Below are 20930 nucleotides of genomic sequence, written 5' to 3' on the forward strand. Positions count from 1 at the left end.
CCAGTGAAGCAACGACCTCCACAACTAGATTGAAGAACAAAAACGACAGCAACTTGTCTGTTCCCCTTCCCCCAATTCCCCAGCGCTGTTCCCCTCCCTGCAATTCCCCAATAAAAATCTTTAAAAAAAAAACCAAAAAAAAAACAACAAAAAGTGATTTTGTGTATCTATGAGAGTGAAAAAGATTGTGAGAAGAGAAATCAATTGATTTGTAAGTTTGTGACTACAGGAGGAATAGGGGCTAGAAGTATACGGGAGTGCCAAAAAAAATGTGCACAAGTGGACACTTTGGTCAACATTGCTCAAGCCGTAGCTCGCCGTAATCAGAAGTGTCTGGACACTGATGGCAACCACCTTTGAGCACCTCTTGTAATCGCAGAACTCAAATGTGACTTGTATTCATCTTTTGTTATCAGTATATATTGGGTATTATAATTTAAATACAGTTTTCCTTTCTTAAAATGTGTATACATTTTTTGGCACCCTCTGTATATGTTAACAGTGCTTTGTGAGTGTGCATGATTTGTGTGTGAGAGAGCGATGGACTATGACAGAATGCACACTCTAAGATTAATTTAGCTACTATATCCCACAGATCACTTTTCTTGAAGCTAAAGTAGCTTCATTATGTTCAATTTGTGATCCCTAAAAAGGCTTTCTTCTTCCTGGCTAACCTCTCAGGCTGTGGGGTCAGCGGAAAGGAGTAGGAATGAAAATGATGGAGCTTTTCAGGAGTTGGGCTTTAAAAGAATGTCATTAGATGACCCTGGACTTCTGCGTTAAAGAGACTCCTGTGGGCTAAAGTCAGGCCCATCACCCCGCAGTGTGAGTCCTTCCCCACCCGCCCCAGGGTGAAGTGGAATGGTACAGTCGTCATCTTGAAATAGTACAACAAAGAGGAAAGAGAAAGGACGGAAATTAACCAACGAGAAGAAAAAAAAAAAAGGTAATTTAACCCCAGGGGTAGCTATATGCCAGTCACAACTCACTTCTCGCAAATTCCCTCCCGCCAGCAAGAAGGGTTTGGTTTCATGTGCAAATGACCTGGTTTTCTCTCTCCTTTCATTTTTGTACCTACATCCAGACTTCACACAAGGTGCGCAGGCTGAGGCTGGCATCTGGTGGGCTCAGGGTTTCGCCGCCCCCGCAGAGGCCTCCCTCTGCTGCCCTCTGCTGTCGGGGGAGGCAGAGGCGATGCCCACTCGGCCCTCTGGGCTCTGGCCCCAGGGCTGATACCCCCTCTCCTTTGAGACCGAGAAAAACTGAGGCCCCTGTCATCCTGCCTGTGCCCCTCCCCAGAGGAATCGCCGGGGCTGGGGTTGAGGGAGCGGTACGTTTTCAGAAAGCGGCCAAGCCCCAGGAGAGGTTCCAGTTAGCCAAGAGCAGACAGACAGCGGGCGCATCACTCCCTTACTGCTCCCCCCCCACCCCCGTTCTTTCCTCTGCACATCAAGCCCTGGGAGGGGACAAGAAGCCAGACTGCGGCAGGTTTCTGACATTGTTTTCTTCTGGGAAATGGAAGCCCTCCTTCCGGCAACGTGGCAGGAAAGCGAAGTCCCTGGGCGGTGGGGCCAAAGCATTCCGGTGAGAGCAGGTGGGGGCCTTGGACTGGCCGGCGGCGGGGGTGGGGCACGGGCAGCGCAGCCAGGCTGCAGCCGCATGACCCTCTTACCTGCTGTTGAATTTTTCAGGATGTTTCTCTCTCATCACGTGGAATCTGTGTGCAATGGAAGCATCCTGAAAGAGAAAGGGACAGAAAGCAGATCCCTAGTTAGTGGTCATGACTCGCACTGAAATCCCCCAAACCCAGAGAGCCCACGTCACAGGGGAGAACACCAGGTCCAAGGTCAGGGGCTAGTGCCATCTATGCTTCTAGAGCCTATGCCAGTTGACTCCTTGCAGTATTCACTCTCTACCCAGCCATAGTTCAGGGTGAGTGAAGTGGACAGCCGCTGACCTTTGAGGATAGAGAGGGTGTGTGCGTCTATGAGGAGTGAGAACGCAGAAGCCCCTGTGTGTGTGTGTGTGTGTGGGGGGGGGTCTGGTGAATGTGAGCCTTTGGAAATGCCTTGCCACATTCACTAGTAAAAAAAAAAATACTTATTTTGGAATATTTAAGTCTCACAAGAAATTGCAAAAATAGTACAGTTAGTTTCTGTGTCCCTTTCACCCAGCTTTCCCCAGTGATAGCTTCTTACATAACTATAGTACATTATGAAAACCAGAAAACTGGCGTTGGTAAATGCTGTTATATATTAACTCTTAATCATCCATAACAGTAGAAATAATTAGTAGCTTTGGGTAACATGCTTAGTAGACAATAAAAAAATATATTCTGGCTTCTGCTTCTTGATGGCTCTACAGAAATGACGCTCCCCAAGGTCAATAAGAGTCTCATTACCACATTCTACGGACACTTTGCTGCCCTTCCTATTAGCACACCTCTTTGCCTCACTCTTGGCTACCTGCTCCTCAGAACTCCCAGTGAAGATAGCTCCCATGACACCATGCTTCTGGGCTCTCCATTCTTGGACCAGAACTTCTTAGCCCAGAGTCCAATCTGCAGCCCACACTCCATGTCATGGGCCATCTTGGGTTCTCATAGTTGTTAGATGCTGTGTCTCCCCAATATATATCTCTAGAACCAACCCTGAGCTTCAGACCTAAAACTGAACTCACCTTTCCTCCTCAAGCTTGGTCTCCCACCCTTGTTAATGGTCTGATTTTCCAGCAGAATACATACTGCCCCTTACCTCTCAGGCATCATGCCAGCACTTTTGGGGCAGGTGGTGGACTTCAGAAATAAACAGGCTAATTGGGTTGGGGTGGGAGGAGTGACAGAAACAGAGAGCTGATTCATATTTGTGCAGGGGAGAAAATACAGGAACTCATTTAATGGAATATGTGGCTAAAAGAGAACTGAAATTCCAGTCAGTGAATTTTCAGCTAGTGCATATTAATTTCTTTTCTTGATATGGAAACTCTACAAAAATTTTTTTTGATTTTTATTTATTTATTTTTAATGTCAGTAGGTATATATATAGTGCAGTGAAGAAGCAATTTTTGAGCATGTGCTATTATGTGTTGTGAATAAAGTACAGGCTAATGGTGGGGACAGAAACTCCAGAAGCAAGTTAAGGAGCAGAGAAGGTGTTGTAATAAATCGTTGCACTGGGCAGAGGAGTAAACCCGGTCAGCAGCCCACTATTTAAAAGTAGAAAGGGCAAGTCAAGGATGGGGCTTTATTTTGTGGTTGGCAAACACTGCTTGCTGAAATCACGTCTTGGGAATTTAACATTTAAACTCTAGCTATTGATTTAGTTTAAGACACATCAAGAGTTGAAGGTCTTGGTTAGGCACCCCTGTGGACACACGGTGGTGGCGGTGGTGGGAGGGTGTGCAGCGGCCCCCCACCCCCGCGCCTCTCTGTCTCCTGGGCCCATACAGCCTGCAGAGCTCCTCCCGGCAGCCGTCCTTCACGCTGCCAGACTCCGCCCACCTCTCTCTCCCTGAGCAAAATCTCAGCGAACTCTCTGAATAACATTCATATGACATCTGTCAAGTGCTTCTCTAGAATTCAAGAAAACATTCCATCTACTTGTGATCCTTTGAAGCAATAATTTTCTTCTGTTGGGGAAAAAAATAAAAAAAGAAACAAAGGAAAAGTAAAAAGCAATCACGTGCTTCCTGGCACCATTTGTACTTCATTACCCCGCTCCTCCAGCCCCCAGTGCTGCTGTGCCTGGCTCCTGGCTTTTTTATTCTCTGGGATATGTACACAGGCCCCCTTCTTCTGTGTAGTTCCAATTATCCTTGGTTTTTCATAACTAGGTTTTGCAAGATTTCTTTTCCCAAAGACCAGCTTTTACAGTCTTATTAGTTATGCATATGGTTCCTAACTTGACAATGTAATTCCTTGGTAAATGCACAAAGTAGCAAAGGGGAATCTAGCAGTTGCTTTGCTGTTCAGTCTTGAAAAGGCTGGTCAAGACGTGGACCATATTTCCCTACTTGGGGACTGAAAAGAGAATTACTGTTCACCTTCACTCTCTGTTGAGCTGCTCTGTGTCATCCACTGAGCTGGGTGTACTTACACTCAGTAATGATTTCATTTAAATGTTGGAAACGAGTGCTACAACGGTTGAAACCCTTTCTTGGTAGTAACTACAGCAAAATTAGACTTCTGTCCTGAAGGGAGTGGAGCGCAGATGGGAATTGCAAACCTGTGGAAGTGCTGATGGCATTTCTAACGGCCTCACTCTTTGGGGTCTTTTCTTTGAGCTGTGAGGTGAAGAGGAGATGACAGCACTGTGGCCACGCAGCTACTCTTTCCTGAACTAAAATTATAAGCACACGGTTGGATGAAATATGCTTGTGCCCCTTCCAAATACAAGCAGCAGTCATTTGGATGCTGAGATATTGGGATGTCTAGGCCAGTGATGTCCAGCAGAAATAAAAAAATTTCTAATAGCTACATTAAAAAAGTGAAAGGAGAGGAAATTAATTTTAATAATATATTTTAATTAACAAATGTTATCCTTACAACATGTAATTGATATAAAAATTATAGAGCTATATTAATTATTTTCTTCATACCACATTTTTGAAATGTATTGTATATTTTACATTTATAGCATCTCTCCATTTAGACTAGCCCCATTTCAAGTACACAATAGCTACATGGGGCTAACGGCTACTATATTGGACAATGCAGGTCTAAGTCACTTTGGCAACTTATAGAGATAAAAAGAGAGGAGACAATAAGACAGATTATTAGAAATTTGAAATTTGAATTGTTCTGAAAAATTATGGCATAAAAAAGAGCACAGACCTCTTATCTAAGACACTTTTCAGCGAGTCCCATTGTTTTAGTACCTTCACACGCTCACAGGTGACAGAAAATTCTGAGGCTGAGGGAATCCAAAAGTTGCAGGGCAAATGATGGTTTTTAAAAATGTATAAGTTCCCTAAAGGGTAGGAGGTGTATCATTGTGGAAACTTGGCTGGTGAAGTCTGATAAGTACAGTCTTTAAGGTGGGAAATGGTGCATGGGTTAGTGTGATGGCTGAGGCCCCTCCTTGGCCCCTGGGTTCCCCTAGCATCAGAAATAGATTTCATTGAATCAAGGGATTAACTGTTCACTCATCCTGTTAAGGCTCAGTGAAAGCAGAGCCGTTGAGGCGTTCAGAGTTACATATACCCCAGGAATTATTTCGCAGTTCCAAACTTCCTGTCACTGATACCTGGCCATCCTGACCTTTCTGCAAATCCAAAAATAAAAAGCAAAGACGAGGAGGCCAGAGAAGTCAGAGGAAGTAGCATCCTGAATGACTATGTTTAAAATCTCCTGCCAATGGATGTTATCAGTTAGAGGGACTAACAAGGCCAACTATGTTAACTCTTCCCTGGGGAGAGCTGGCACGTATGTGGGTGATGGGATTGTGGTGACGGAGGCCATAGTCCCTCTCTGCTTAGGCCAGGAGAGTCTGCCTTGTTTATCCCTCCATCTATTAAATAGGTTCTGTTGTTAGTTAACAAGGGGGCCAGTGAACTGTCAGGGCAAATTCTATACCACCTAGGGGCACCACAGCAGCGGTCATTGTCATCACCTTTGTAAATGCTAAGCAGCAGATATTTGATATCAATAGATATTCCAGGTCTTTCAAAAGAGGCAAAGATTTTGCAAGGCTCTCTTTGCCAAAGGAATCTGACTATAATCATCATAAGGAAGTAAAAACTTGGGTAGGTTTACATACCTACTTCTCCTCTTACAAAATTTGGGAAGTCAAATAGGGAGCAAGAGCTTCTGCAAATGTCAGCCCCATATTCTGTTAGGGTTATGTGTTGGCTACTTGTTTTCTCAAGAATTTCCCTTTCCAATTTTTAAAGAGCGAGCACACAAACCCTGCAAACATTTTATTGAGAGAAGGCTAAGGGCACACCAAGGAGATAAAAAAAAACAAAAAAAAAGGCCCTGGTTCCTCACTGCTTCACAATAAAATATTAAACATGCACAAGTTAAAGATATATGAAAAAATCATAAGGAAAGATACTGTGAAGTTCTTCATAATTTGAAAGACGAACATATTGGATTATTATAAGTCAGCCCAGGGCAAATAAATATCTTGACCACTGAGTGTGTTGGAGAATCTGTTCATATGCATTTCCTTGGGGGACAGTTAGCTGGTCTTCTTCCCTCCCTTCCCACTTATTAGAAAGAATGAATTAAAACCATGATCAGTCTTGGCTCTTGGATTTAGGCTTGGTTACTTAGTTGAGGGGAGGTTGTCTGTTCCCTTTTACTGTGTTTATCCATTTCGTCAGCTAACACTGAGTGCTTTTTTAATTTTTTTATTTTGGGGGTGTGGGGGCAGGAATTGAACCGCTGTTGCTCAAAGCTCACACTCTTGAGCGGGTCTTAACCAACTAAACCATTCGGCAGGCCCTGCTTTTTTTTTGTTTTTGTTTTTGTTTTTTGCATACCGTACTGTGTAGAGATGGACGGGGGTGTTAGCAGTTATGTTGTTTTTGGCAGCCAGAGCTGGATGTGTTATGAGAGAAATTTTGGGTCTGAAAACTCTGAAGGCAGCCATGACTGCAACCTGCCCTCTAGAAGTTCCCAGGCAGGTCACCCCTGTCCTGCTGCTCAGCTCTCACTTCTGGCTGGTTGCTTATAGGTGATGGTTTCTCTTGCCTCTCTTTCCTCTCCTTCATCTATTTTAGTTCTGGTTCCTACTCCTGTGAAGAAACCACTTCCTTTGACCATTCTTTCCTCTAATGGGTTGTCTTCACTCACTGAAGACTTGGTAGAGACCATCTGCATCAAAACGATCTCAAGGGCCTGTTAAAAATGCAAATGCCTAGAGCCTGCCCTGACCAACTACATTACATTACAAATCAGGATCTGTCATGGCGGTGGAACTTGCAAGTCTGACAAGGGGCATAAGTGAGCCAATCTCACACTAAATTTTGAGACAACCCCTCCAGTCCACCCAAATGCTGCTGTGTTTGATGGCATGACGATGGAGGCGGCTGTGCAGAGGCTGCAGGGCTCACGGTTCACAGCTCAGAGGGCTGTGGAGCTCGACAGTAGTGCCTCCCGGCTCCACCAATCCTCAGCTTGGACCTGTCTCTGTATCTTTCTAAGCTATGGTTCCTTCTTACAAAACACAAAAGGATAATGATGATTTCCCTACCAATAGGGAAACTGTGCCTAGGATGCGGTAGGTACGCAATCAATGTTCGCAAGTTATATTCTAGTTACCATAGGCAAAAGATGCGAGTTTTTGTGAAACTGTAATGATGGGAAGCTCATGTCTAACTTGCAGGAGCTGAAGATGCATGTTCCCATTGGGGGAAGTGGAGCCTGAGGAGGTGGTCCAAAAAGGAGAGGGGTCTTTGAGCCAAGAAAAGGAGGGAGGGGTCTGCTTGGGCCTCTGGAGGGGAAGTTGGAAGAGGCTTGGGGAAAGGTGTCTCCCACAACTGAGGTCAGGGGATTTGGGGAGATAAACCAGATCAGGGCATAGGGACCCCTGAATTTACTCCTGGTCCAATACCTCCATGCTCTCAGAACCTGAACATGGGTCCAGCCATGCGTCTGTCTTGTTTTAGTCACAGAAAAAGAGTACTGGATTAGAAAATGAAGGCAGATCCCTTAATCGGTTTCTGTTTCCTCACCGATAAAATGGAGATAATACTGCCCTTCAGTGTAGTCATAAGATTCCAGAAAATATCTGTAAATATGGTCAATTTTAAGTCCTGTAAACATAAGGTATTATTATCATTAACCCTTTCTTCTTCCATGGTTCCCCCTTTTAGCCTTCTTATTAAAAACCAAAACATTTTCCTTAAACCTGCTCTTTCCTCAATATTCCTATCATTTTTTCTTCTCTCTCTCTTTGTTTTTTAACCACCACAATTACCAAAAAAATAAATAAACAAATAAAGGCACAGGTGGGGATGGTTGAGGCGTGCAGGCATCACACAGTCTGGGTCTGGAGGGACTCAAATGAAACTGGGCAGCATAATTCCCAAGGGACACAGAGAAAAGAGCCTGGCTTCAGAGTGAGGCATAGTGTGCATGTGCTAGTTCTGCCCTCTACTCACCCAGCGTCCCGAGGCCTCACATATAAAATGAGGATGGTGGGGACAATGATGCCTGCAGGGTTGCTGTTGAGGACTAGACTACATAAAGTCTGTGTACAGTGGGTGCTCAAGAAATGCTAGTGTCTTTGTTACGTCTCCCTCCCAAACTCCAGATCTATTACGGAAATGACTGATCCCTTTCCTCCCCATCCTGTCTCTAGTAGTTTGGGAAGCAGTGTCCACTCCATCCTTTTTGGACTAGAAGCTGAGTTCAGCAAAACAAACTAACCAAGCTGCACTAGATGTGCTGGGGGTGGGGGGAAAAAAGAGGAATGTGGCATTCTCCGTGTGTGTGTGTGTGTGTGTGTGTGTGTGTGTGTGTGTGTGTGTGTGTGGTTTGTGTGTGTGTTGGGGGAGGGGAGGACAGGGGAGGACAAGACAGGCACATTAAACCAGTCTCTTCAATCTAATGCAGACAGTGCACTTACGGGGGGGGGAGGGCGGGGGTACAGAGTGCTGTGGGGGCACCACGCAAGACCACAGAGCTCAGTTGGGGGGGTCAGTCAGGGGAGATGCCCCCAGAGCATTATGAGCACTTGGAGTATGGGGAATGGGGTTGAGACTGGGGGAGAAAAGAGGGGAGAAGAAATTCTGAGAGCGAAGCCAGCCAAGCCACCTTGGGACCACGCCGTCTTCCCCAGAGGATCAGAATTCCCAACTCTGGAAGCTCACACGAGCGTCTCCTCCTGACCTCGCCCCTTGTTATTTCTTGGTGGTGTTTTTAGCTGTTTCAAATTATCCAAAGGATGACTATACCTTTTGAAAAAATCCCGTCTTTTCTTGTGTTCGTTAAAATTATAGGGGAAGAAATTTCCTCTATAATCAAGGATGGGGGCTTGGTGCCATCAGGGTGGCCACACCCAGGCCACATACAAAGATGCTTGGGCCCAAGTCAAGGTTGAGGAAGCTGGGAGAGGTAAAGAGTAGGGACCCACAGGGGACAATGGAGGACTAGAACCCTTTCTGCCCACCTGGGCATTGCTCTTCCATTCAGAAAGGCAATCCCTGGCCAACTCACCACGCCAATGGAGAAATAGTTGTTCATGATGCTGTATGGAACCTGGTCCCCATTCTCCACCTCCTCTCTGGGGATGACTTCCAGGTGCCAGCGGTCCAGCATCACCAAGGGGCTCTGCTCAATGTCCTTCAGGATTTTTGTCAGGCTGCCTCCTTCGTAACCTGTGGAACATCGAATTGCATTTGTCCCAAAGCAGAAAGCTAAGTAGTTGTTGGCGCACAGGCATCTGTCAGTGCAGGGAACCCTGTGGGCATCTGTGACCAAGAGACTCCCCAGTGTGTCTGTGGGCCAGAGACACTTAAGATTCCCTGAGCCACAGAGGAGGAGAGCACCATACAAAGTAATTAGGAAGAAGCTGGGGAGATTTGAAAGCGAGAGTAGCAGGGGTAGGGTGGGCACTAGCCAAAGGTGGGCAGGCTGTGTGGGCAAAGTAAGCCCTAGAGAATTGGTGGGCTGGGCGATGGGAAGAAAAAAGGACCTGTTCCCAGACCGCGTCATATCGGAGATGGACAGTGTGGTAGACAGAATTTTAAGATGGTCCTCATGATTCCTGATACCCCTTGTGTATACACCATTCAAAACCCCTGGGACCTGTGATAAGATGGGATAGTCACTGTCACGATTAGGTATATTATACGGCACAGTTGACTTTAAGAAAGGGAGATTATCCTGGGTGGAGCTGACCTAATCGGGGGAGTCCTCAGAAAGACTGGGCTTTTCCTTAAGAAATAGATTAGAAGCTTGAGAGGGATTCAACGTGAGGACGCTTCTCTGTTGCCAGCTTTGAAGATGGAGGGAATCCATCTGGCAAGGAATGAGGGAGGCCTTTAGCATCTGAGAGTGACCTCGGCTTACAGCCAGCAAGGCAACAGGGACCGCAGTCCTACAACCACAAAGTACTGAATTCAGCCAGCAACCTGAATGAACTTAGAAGGAAATTCTTCCCTCAGAGCCTTCATTGGGGAGCACAGTCTGTCTGCTGCTCCGATTTCAGCCTATGAGGACGTGAGCAGAGAACCCAGTCACTCTGTTCCAGGACTTCTGATCTACAGGACTGCCAGCTAATAAATGGATGTTTTAAGCCTCCATGCTTATGATAATTTATGTAGCAATAGAAAACTAACATAGAAAGTGAATTGTAAGTGATGAGAGGTAATGGTAGAGACAGTCTTTTCTTTCAAATAACACTTCCACATTCCTGCTTACCTTTCAGGCAACCTTGAAGAGTATTTTCCAGTTGTCAGGGCTTTGGACAACTCCTTCAGGGATGCCCCACGGGATAGAAATGGTAGCAACTGTGTCGCTAAGGGCGTTGAGGCTATCTAGGAGAACAGGCTGGGATTCCGGCATGTAATTTGTGCCTAGCCATGCTGCCTAGATGCCCAGAGTGTGGGGCCACACTCTGCCTGTCCCTTTTGAACAGAGGGGTCTTCCCTAGTCTGAGTGTATGGCTGAGGACCCTGGTAGCTCTTCTCGTGCCTGCAAACTTCATTCTATGGCGGCCTGCTGCTTCCTCTGCCCCTGTCCACCTAGCACACACCGACCTCTGAACACTGACTGCTGCCTGGCCTGCTGAGCTCTGTGCTGCTCAGCTAAGATGCTGTCTCTGGGAGGCCCTCCTTGATTGCCTTAGTCTGGACCACGTGCCTCTCTAGAGTGTTTCTTTAGGACCAGGGATGATCTCATCACATTGTCTTATAATCGAATACTTGTTTGCTCCTCTGAATTGAGCAGCCATGTGCAGTCCCACCCCACTTCTGCCTGCCAGACTGATCTGTCAGCTCTCCATGCTGACCTGAACTCCTCCACTCTCTGGAGCACGCCCAGCTTCACGGGGCTGCTGCAGTTTGCAAAGTTCTCCTTAGCTCCTGCCCACTGACCTGTAAGCTGGTTACCACTCTGAGCTCCTCCTTAGGGGAATTTTAAAATGAGGGCCCAGGGCCATGGGGACCTATGATGATCTGGATGCTCCTAATAGCCGGTGATGTGGCTTTTCAGTCTGCATTCTGAGTCCTAATTCAGAAGCAGATCAGTAATTTGGAAAGGGGGAATTTTGTGAGGAGACTATCTAAGTGAGCCCCTATTGGGATGAGCACTGACGAGGAGACAAAGGAGACTACCCTAAAATTGACTTGTTCTACTGGGGAAGGCAGGCGGGAAGACAACTGCTTCAAGATGACAGTGAACATAGTGAGGGGTAAGCATCGGCGTCAGTGTGGCATTCAGGGCAGGGAAACGATCATGGAGTCGATATGACCCCAGAACTGAGCATTACTCTGTGGAATGTGATCCCTGAAAGGGAAGTTCAGCCCAGCTCTGCGGAGCCTCCCTGTCAATTGGAAAGCTTGTCCCCAGGCCAGTGACACTCATAGGCAGACTCACCTCCTCCCCAGTGGAGACAGCGGGCCAAGTCATTTCCTGTTCCAAGAGGCAGGACGGCCACCGGTGGATGCTTTGCAAAGTTGGCCTTATCTGCAACCCATGCAGAGGAAGAGAGAACCATATGCCATGTGGTTACAGGATGTTTGAGTTATCTAGTTTATCTCTGACCTGACACTTGAACCCTAAGATCTATAGCGATCTTTGAATACCTCCCACGATGGGGAACATACCACTTCCTCAAGCCATCTCTTCCATCTGCAGCGTGTTGACCACTACAAAGAGTTCTTTCATATTGAGCAAAATCTGTCTCCCTGTAACTTGCACTTCTTTATCCTAATTTCATCCTAATTCTTTCCTTTGAGGTGTCAGCACACACTTCAAAAACATTAAATTGAGCAGTTTTAATCCTTACTGGTTACCTGCACTTATTACATTTACCCCTCAGACCAACCCTGCAGGGTATTATCATTCTCCTCATAGATGAAGAAACAGGTTCAGAGAGGGAAAGTAATTCCAGAGCCAGGATCCAAACCTAGACTTCTGCAGCTCCAAGTCCTTGCTCCTCCTTTCTTGAGGGGCTAGGCAGGTGCCTAGATAGTAAGACAGGTGGGTCTGAGACATCATGGAGTGGTAGGGCATTTGGAAACTGAAGGTGTCACCATTAAAGTCATTCAGGTTCCAAAGTTTAAACATAACATTGTGTCTAACAGGGAAAACCTCCAGGCGTCGTTTGGCACCCAGATGTCAGTTTGTCACTTTCACCACCTCCCAGACTTGCAGATGCACAGATTTATAATCTTTCTTCCCATGCTGGTTGTGAAGGAGCATCAGACGGAACCATTAGAGGAAGCACAGCAGAACATGTATGTTTTAGTCTGGCTGCAGATCTATATAGCAGCATGCTGGCTAACTGGGAAAGTTGAAGGAGGCACAGGCACCCACGGGGCTCTAGAGGGCGCCATGTACATACCTCAGTTCCCCTGCTGCCCATGGAAAGTGAGGGGTGTGACTCTGGAGCGCTGTGCTGGTGGGGGAATCAGCATCCTGCATGAGGCTCATGCTAGGGTTGCTCTAGCAAAACGGGAGTTCATAGCTCCCCCAGCTTGTCTGACTTGTGCCAGAAGCAGATGAATTCAGGCAAGACCCAGGGCTGAGATGACCACTGGGAGGGTTGCAATGGAGGATGAAGCAAAGCAATGGATTCTCTCACAGTTCCCAGAACCTACAGTCTGTGTGTTTGCCTCCCTGACTCTGCACATTCTGTTCTGCTTGACCAGAAGGTCCTTGTTTCCTTAGGTCTGCTCTTTCTTCTGTAGTCCTCAACTCAGCAGGTCAACCATCCTCACAGTGTGGCAGCTAGAAAGTTGTATGCCATCCTAAGTCTCCCCCTCTCCCTCACCCCACATCCATTTATGCATGAATTTCAATGTCATTTCTCCTTAATAGATCTCTAAGCAATCTCTTCTCTCCATTCCCATGGCGACGCCTGAGTTCAGGTATGATATGATTCTTTCCCACTGGTATTATTGTAACTGCCACCTCTCTCAGCCTCCAATTCCACCCCTTTGTGTGTTCTCCACAGTTCCACCGAGATGGGCAATCCTTGAACCACAGCCTGATCACAGTAGCCCACTGCTTTCACACTGTCATGGCTCCCATCCCGTCCTAGCATGACACACTAGTCCCTTCCAGGCTCTGCCTTCCTCTCTAGCCTCATCCTCCGCGCATCCTACATCCCACCCAACATGTGAGTCACACCAAAGTATTTTCAGTGCCTTAAATCACAAGATCTGTGTTGCTCAGCTCAGATGCTGTCTCTGGGAGGCCCTCCTTAATTGCCCTAGTCTGGACCAGGTGCCTCTATAGAGTGTTTTTTAGGACCAGGGATGATCTCATCACACCGTCTTATAATTCACTACTTGATGGCTCCCTGAATGCACTGCAATTTCTCTGGGGAAGTATATCTCACCCACTACACTATGTCTATACATGTTTACTGAAGGCCTACTATGTGCCAGATGCTGTACTAGGTGCTGTGGTTTTAACGGCAGGTATAAAAGCAATAGCTCAGGCTCTCATCCCTGTAGTCGAAAGGGATAGATGGATATTAATGAGGTCTTCCTATAAATGAAGCATAATTTCAAATTCATACTGGAGAGGAAAGGAGCATGGTCCTATAATGAGGTGATCAAGGGGTGGGGGGGTATGTCAGTGAAAGCTCCCCTGAGGAAGCCACATTTGGCCGAGGTCTGAAGTAGAAGCTGACCAAGCAAAGGCTGGGGGAACATACCAGACAGGAGGAACAACTTGTGCAAAAGCCCTGTGGTGGAAGGGACTCGTACATTCAAGGGTCTGAGAGAGGGACTAGGTGCCTGGAGTCTAGAGGGAGGATAAAAGTCTGAAATACACGGCGCAGCTCCCAGGGCCCTGTAGATCATTGGAAGGGTTTTTATCGTTAGCTTAAGATCTTTATCTTTATTGTAAGAATAATGGGAAGCCACTGATATGCTTTAAACACACCTTGAACCCATTGACATTCAGGAAAGACCACTCTGGCTACAGAAGGAGAACAGATCAGAGAGGGGGCCAAAGTGGGGTGATGGAGAGCACTGGATAAGCGCTTCCATATTTCCTGAATGAATGACCAGTGTGCAGCCATTCCTTTTACCACTGTTATTTCTCTTTGGGCCACTAAGCTGTGAAAGAGATAATTTCACATGACCTTCTTTCTTACTGTTTTGAGCAGTTTCTATCACCTGTGTCCTCTGCAGATGAAATCTATAAAACTTTACCAAAGCCGACTTTCTCCTTCATGATGAAGAGGGAACCTTCTGAGCGGCTCCTAATACTGCAGCCATCCACCCTTTGCTGATCAGCTTTTCCTTCCTCTGCTCCCAGAGAATGCCTCCCTCCTCCCACAAACAATTCCAGAGCCCCAGGTGACAGGAGAGCGTGGGTGGCTGCTTAGCAAGGCTGTGTCCATGGAAACCAAAGTGCTTGTGGGAGAGCAGAAGGCGGCAGGTGTGCAGGTACTGGTCCCCCGGCTCCAGGTGGTCTGCTTATGACCCCTGGAGGCCCAGCCTTCCCTGCCCCATTCAGGGTCTATCCCAGCCCGTCCTTGACTCTGCTCTTGCCTTCGACTCCCATAACCAGTCTGTCAGCAAATCCTGTTGGCTCAACCTTCAAAAGACGTCCAGAGGCTGGCCGAGTAGCTCAGTTGGTTAAGAGCTCACTCAAGAGTGCGAGCTCTAAGCAACAGCGGTTCCATTCCCGGCCAGAGCTGAGCTGCCCCTGAGCTGCCAACAGGTGGCAGGATGACTCAGCTTAAAACAAAACAACCAACAAAAAAAAAACCGTCCAGAGTTTGACCACTTCTCACCATCTCCGCTGTTTCTGCTGTGGTCCAAGCCATGGTCACCTCTCCCTTGGATAAATGCTGGAGCCTAATAACTGGTCTCTCTGCTTTACCCTATTTTTCCTAATCTGCTGTGTCTCTCCTTTGCTCAAAACCATCCAGTATCTTGGGTCTTTCCCAGTACGAAAGCCACGTTCTGTGTAACGTCCTAAATGTCCTGGAGACTTGGTTGTGCACTATTTCTGCTGCATCCCTTGCCACTCTCCGCTCATGCGCTGTGCTCTGGCATACCCTGCAGCCTTCAGCAGCCTTCAGCAGCCTGGCCTGCTCCTACCCCAGGGCCTTTACAGTTGCTTTTCCTTCTGCCTGAACTGCTCTTCCCTCAGCTAGTTGCATGGCTCACTCCCCTCCAGGTCCCCATGAAAACGTCATCTGTTCTGCCAGGTCTTCCCTGACCACTAGGATTTAGACTGTACTCCTCACCCCACTGCTGAGTTCCCTTTGCCCCTTCCCTGCTATATGTTTATCACCTTCTGGCATATTATATGCTTCACTTATTTCTTTGTTTATTGCCTGTCTCTTCCCTCTAGAAGGGACATTCCATGACTTTTGTCAGTTTGTTCACTGTTGCATCTCCAGTGCCTTGAGGAGAGCTTGGCACGGGAGGTGCCCAGGCAGTATTTGTGGAATGAATAATGGGGAGACAGAATAGCCCACGGCTTATCCTTCTGAGTCCAGTCTCAGACTTTGATGACGGCTATCCCCAACTCTTCCCTTTCTTGTTCCTATGTTCAGCATCCCAGTGTTTATCTGGATTCTCCAGGGTTTGATCTTGAATATACGCCCATCCCCGAATTTCAGAGTCAGTCTCCATCTTTTACTGGGGGTGATGTGGCCAAGGACCCACAGATCCAGGCAAAGCTGGACTAGAACCCAGGCCCCCTGATTCCCAGCCTGGGCTCTCCCCACTGCCCCTTTAATCTAGGTGTATTGGGCAGAGATCAACATGGTCTTCTTCTCATCTGCAATTTTTAGATGTGCTTTCTGGCTCCGGCTCTAGATGCTCATCTCGAGGTGATGGGCCCTGGGCTATGCATCTACGTGTGGTTCTCTGACCTTTATCCACCACCCTGCATCTGCCTGGAGTCTCAGTCCTGCCCCTCCCCGCAACCTCCCATCTGTCCCGTCCTGTCACAGCCCAAACCCCGACAATGACAGATATGAGGTAAGGCGTGAAACCAATCATTACACCTGTACCTGTGGGAATTCTTCTGTTTTCTTTCTTTTTTTCCACCCAACATAGATAGTCAAGCATTGATCCAAGAGTGGAAACAAGGATGAAAAAGACATGGTTCCATTTCTCTTTCTTTTTCATTGGTTTCCTTGGACTTTAAATATACTTACTACGAGTAAACGGCAAAGCCCCTCCCAGACCACTCTTACCAATGCAATCCAAAATCCAGCCAACTGTCCCATCTCCTCCGCAGGCCAAGACACGGAAATCTGGAGTATCACGGAAAAAGTTCAGCCTGGGAAGTAGAAGAAAGGCCAAAATGGTCTTATTTGCTAGGTTGTAGTTGACCTTTGACACACTCCTTGGGTCAGAGGGCCCCCCCCCCTCCCTTCCCTGGGAGTATGTTACATCCTTGATTCCTTCTAGGGTGGAAAGTCACTTAATGTTCTGAAACCAGAACTTCCTAAGCAGCGCCACTGAGTATGAATCTCAGGGGCCATCCTTGTCTAAGGAGAGTCTGAGTCAACATTCAACAAAGAAAATGGTTTTCTAGAAATTCTCTATTATTTGTGGAGAAGAATCCATAGTTTGCTTATTTCGGCAACAATACAACGAACCCCTAACACTTCGATTTTTCTCCGGCTGTCCTGCCTGCACTTCTCACAACCGCCCCTCAAGTCAGATGCACTGAACAACCTGAATCTTCACCCCGCTCTCCTATGGGTCCAGACCTAAGTGAACTGAGCACCATTTCCCCTCAGGGTCCTTAACGCTTCAGAGCAGGGCTCTTAACCTGGGGTCCATGAACCTCCAAAGGGTCTGTGGATAGAATCCAGAGGGCCATGAACTTGGAGAAGAAACTGTTACATTCTTATCTTCCCTAAGTTCTACCTGAAATTTAGCATTTCCTTCAATTATGAATGCAGGCAACAAATCCCAGAGGTACTAACAATACTTGTGATTTTATTAGCAGTTGAAATCACAGGTATTTTAATGTTTTACTACAGGTGTGGCAGATACATCATACTATCATTTATGCTTATCACTGCTTTTAATTTATAATTGTTATTAGACCTGCCTCTGGAACTTGCTATATAATGTATTAGTAAATCACATATATTCCCACATTATATATATATTTTTTAACATTTTGATAACTGTTTTCAATATAATTACTTTCTCTGGTAATCTTATATATTTCAATTTATGTATTAAGAAATATTAGTCTGAGAAGGGGTCCACAGGCTTCATCAGACCGCTGAATGGGTTCCTGGCACAGAAAAGTTAAGAACCTTTGCTTCAGTACAGATGCGACCAGCGGACTCCTTGGGGTGGGTCTTAGGAAGCGGAAGCTCACTCAGCGTTTCCTTTTTGCCCAGATTGGTGGTCTGAGAAGACTCCTGGGGCTTTCTGAGTCACTGACGCGTGCGTGGGCAAATTCACGTTCCCTGTCTTCCCCTTCATTCCCTGCTCTCCAATAGAAAGTGAATTCTGAATGGAGAAACCCTTCACCTAGTCAGCCTGTCTGATTACAGACTGATGCATCAGAGATACTCAAGGTGCAGAAGCCCTGGAAGTTGCCACCAGGCTTGTCATCCAGGGCAAAAACAATTTAGGATAGATGAGGTTAAGCTAGAGTACTGCATTCCAGTATGAAAATGCCTGAGAAGAGAATGGGCTGGTAAAGGTATCTGTGGGCTTCTGCTCAGCCATAGGTCATAATGGAGCAGTGATTGGCCATCATGGTGACTATGGTGGTGTCCGCAGGAGTATAGGTGTTTTGAAATTAGTTTTATAGGTAAATCGTGGCAGAGGTGCTGAACCTGCACTCAAGTTTCTTTTTCTTTTTAAGTGGATCTTGCACTACCACTGCCATAAATAATAGCTTTGTGTCAAACAACCAAAGACAGGGACAGATTCCCTTTTTATGAGACGAGATCGGGAGCGTTCAGGATGATATGGCCATAGGCCAGATTCCCTTTTTAGAATCCTTACTCCAGCCCTTCTGAGGGTCTTGCTGAATCCAGAGTAGAAGAGTGGGTTAGGGGGTTGGGCAAAGCAGCTGTGTGCTGAAAAGCCCAGCGCAGCGTGCACAGATCTGCGGACCTGGCACTGAGACAGCCTCTGGCCAGCGCACGTCTCCAGTGTACCGGCTCTGTCTGGTAGGAAGCCCGTCTTTGGGTGCCTTCCAGCCCCGATGCTGGAGGGGTCTCTGATTACAGGGACCTGCACCTTATCATGTTAGTGTTAACACAGGGCCAGCTCCTCCCACCAGACCTTCAGTCAAGCTGCAGAGGGGCCTCTTTGTCTCCTCTGGTTGCTCTCCCTCTCTAATGAACAGTGAAATAGCCAATAGGCAAATGACAGGAGGAGAAGGGCCTGGAGGGAGCGTAACAACCTCTAACATAGATAATCCAGAAAGAAAGTGATTTCATTGAATTGTTTTGATCCTAAAGTGCCCCCACAACAGAAAATGCAGCAGACCTACTAACTGATAATGATAAGAAAACTCTTTCCTCTCCCTCCCTGATGATTCAGTATGAAGGTACTAGCTAAGAAAGCCTTGCAAATAAGTTCAAACAATTTACCAGCCTGCCTGCCCATGCCAGTCAAATGAATGGCACGTGTAGGAGGCTACTTCCCAGAGGTAAACATATAAGGATTCCTGAGTATCTCCATGAGGAAGTAAGAGTGGACATAGGGAGAGAAAATGAGTAAAATGTCAGGAGGGACAAGTCCACAGATGAAAGAGACAAAAAAAAAAAAAAAGATTACAAAAAAGGTATCTGCTTCAGAGATGAAAGGGGAAGGGGGAGAAATAAGAAGTAAGGATTGTTTATCTCCATACCCTGGAGTAGGCCCCCCATTGTCCAGGTTGAAAACTTGTTTGGGGTTGAGCAGATAGTGGAATTTCCGAAGGATTCTATGGGGAAAAAAAAAAAGAAAGCGAGAGAGACAGAGGAGAATGTCATCATGAGAATTCACAAGAGGGCAAACACCTCTGGAGCCCGTTGATGGTGGCAATGAGGCTCCCTTTAAACCCCAGAGGGGAGAAGACTGAATGCAAGCCCTGCAGACCCTGAAGTCCCAGGTCCAGCTGCCATCACTCATGCCCTCCCCCCCTCGTTCAAAGCCTTCCCACTATCTAGCCCCCAACCCCAGAAGTCTAGCCCCTTACAGAGAGGACAGGGCAGAGAAACCCAGAAAACAGAACTTCCATTCTCCTAAAGCCTTTTCCTTCATGGAGACATTCTCTTAAATGTTCCGTGTGTTCCAGGTAGTATAATTCTGCTCTTTGTGGACTATACGAAGGCATCAAGGGGCCCTTTATGGAAAGGCCCTCAAATTCTGGAATTAGGACGAACACAGGAGGTGGGCTGGGGCAGAAGAGAGCTGGGGGCAATGACCCCATCTAGGCTTGATGTCAGGGCTCCAGCTTGTAACTAATCAGGTTAGTTCAGAAGGGGTGCTCTGCCCCTTGGACTGGGGTGGGAGTTCTCATAGTTCTGGCTTCAGCTCCGCTTATTATATTTTTTTTAGCCTGGATTCCAGTCTACCATGCCACTTGTTCACTACCCCAGAGCTGAACAGGACTGGGAGGCAGAGCTGCTTTGCCCATTCTCCCTCTCTCTTCCCACTTTCAGTGCTGCTAGCAGACTGGGCATTTCCTTCACTGATGAGGTGGGTGCCCTGTTTCTCAGGGTCTGGATAGGCCAGGAGGTCCTAATCAGGTGAGTCCCACCACATCTCTTAAATCTAGAGAAGACTTAAGAGGCTAGGAAGGAAACAGGCATCTCAGAACTTGCTCTAACGACTCATGTGATAGGTCCTAGGATAAGCACTGGGTCTATTTTAATCGTCACAACAACTCTATGAGAGAAGGAATTATTATTATCTCTATTTGATAGAGGAGGAAACCAAGGCACAGGGACGTTAAGTCACTTGACAGGTCATCAAGTGGTAAGCAGTAGGTTGGGATTTGAACCCAGGTCTGCCTGTCTCCACAGTCCACTCTGTTGTGGTTGAGAGGAAGAAGGGACCCAAGTGAGGCTGTCCCAGCCTTTCCATTTTGAAAAAGAAGAGAACATACCTTTCTCCTTGTCTCCCTCCACTCTTGGGGTTCACCAAGACCAACAGGGGGTGGGTACCCGGGGTGGGGATGATCTTATACTTAAAAGGTAAAAGAAAAAGAAGTTAGCTCTGTTTTAGCCACTAGGGGGAATGAGATGAGCGTTAATGCTGAGACAGTTTCCGGAAAAGGTGGATAGGAAGCAGTTCTAGGCACGGGGGAGGTAGGTCTTTGTCCACTGGTTGAATTTTTGAGGGGCTAACCAGCTAAATGTCTTCAGCTTGAGTGGCCTTTGAGTGGTGTTACTGGTGACAGGGTTTGAAATCAAAGTCAGAGAGGGGGCAGTGGCACCATAGTTTCAAATCATTCAACAATGGTGTGGTGTTGTGCCTACATCATGAGATCAGATTTTGTGAGGGATACGACTGAATGTGATTTTAGAAGGTATGGCCATCTGGTGAAACACCTAAATAAAATAACACTCATGAAGTTAACTATCACTTCTACTCTGGCATCTATTTTCCTCCTGAGCCATATTTCTCAGTCCGGTGGGTACCTTCAACCAGATGTCAGGCTGTTCCCAGCCTCAATGTACCCCAAACCTGTCCTCTCTCCTGGTTCCCTGTTTCAGTTAAAAGTACAATTATTATTCATCCAGTTATCTGGGGGAGACCCTGTCCTTGGTACCAATTATTTCCTTGGAATAGCCCCTTTTCTCTGGCAGCTG

The 20930-nt window shown here is 46.9% G+C and overlaps 1 protein-coding gene across 9 annotated transcripts in view; it reads right to left on the minus strand.

The window, feature by feature from the left end:
• Window positions 1-20930, minus strand: part of DGKG (diacylglycerol kinase gamma) — a 219974-nt gene that overhangs the window by 106344 nt on the left and 92700 nt on the right. For all 9 annotated transcript variants that reach the window (XM_019669018.1, XM_019669047.1, XM_019669027.1 and 6 more), the window contains 6 exons: window positions 20225-20304; window positions 18983-19057; window positions 16344-16429; window positions 11546-11635; window positions 9164-9324; window positions 1673-1737 (listed from right to left, as the gene is read on the minus strand). In XM_019669018.1, coding sequence (XP_019524563.1) covers window positions 1673-1737; window positions 9164-9324; window positions 11546-11635; window positions 16344-16429; window positions 18983-19057; window positions 20225-20304 — 557 coding nt within the window. The remainder of the gene's footprint in view (window positions 1-1672; window positions 1738-9163; window positions 9325-11545; window positions 11636-16343; window positions 16430-18982; window positions 19058-20224; window positions 20305-20930) is intronic.

Source organism: Hipposideros armiger, unplaced genomic scaffold (assembly GCF_001890085.2).
Source record: "Hipposideros armiger isolate ML-2016 unplaced genomic scaffold, ASM189008v1 scaffold_14, whole genome shotgun sequence".
NCBI classification, from domain to species: Eukaryota; Metazoa; Chordata; class Mammalia; order Chiroptera; family Hipposideridae; genus Hipposideros; species Hipposideros armiger.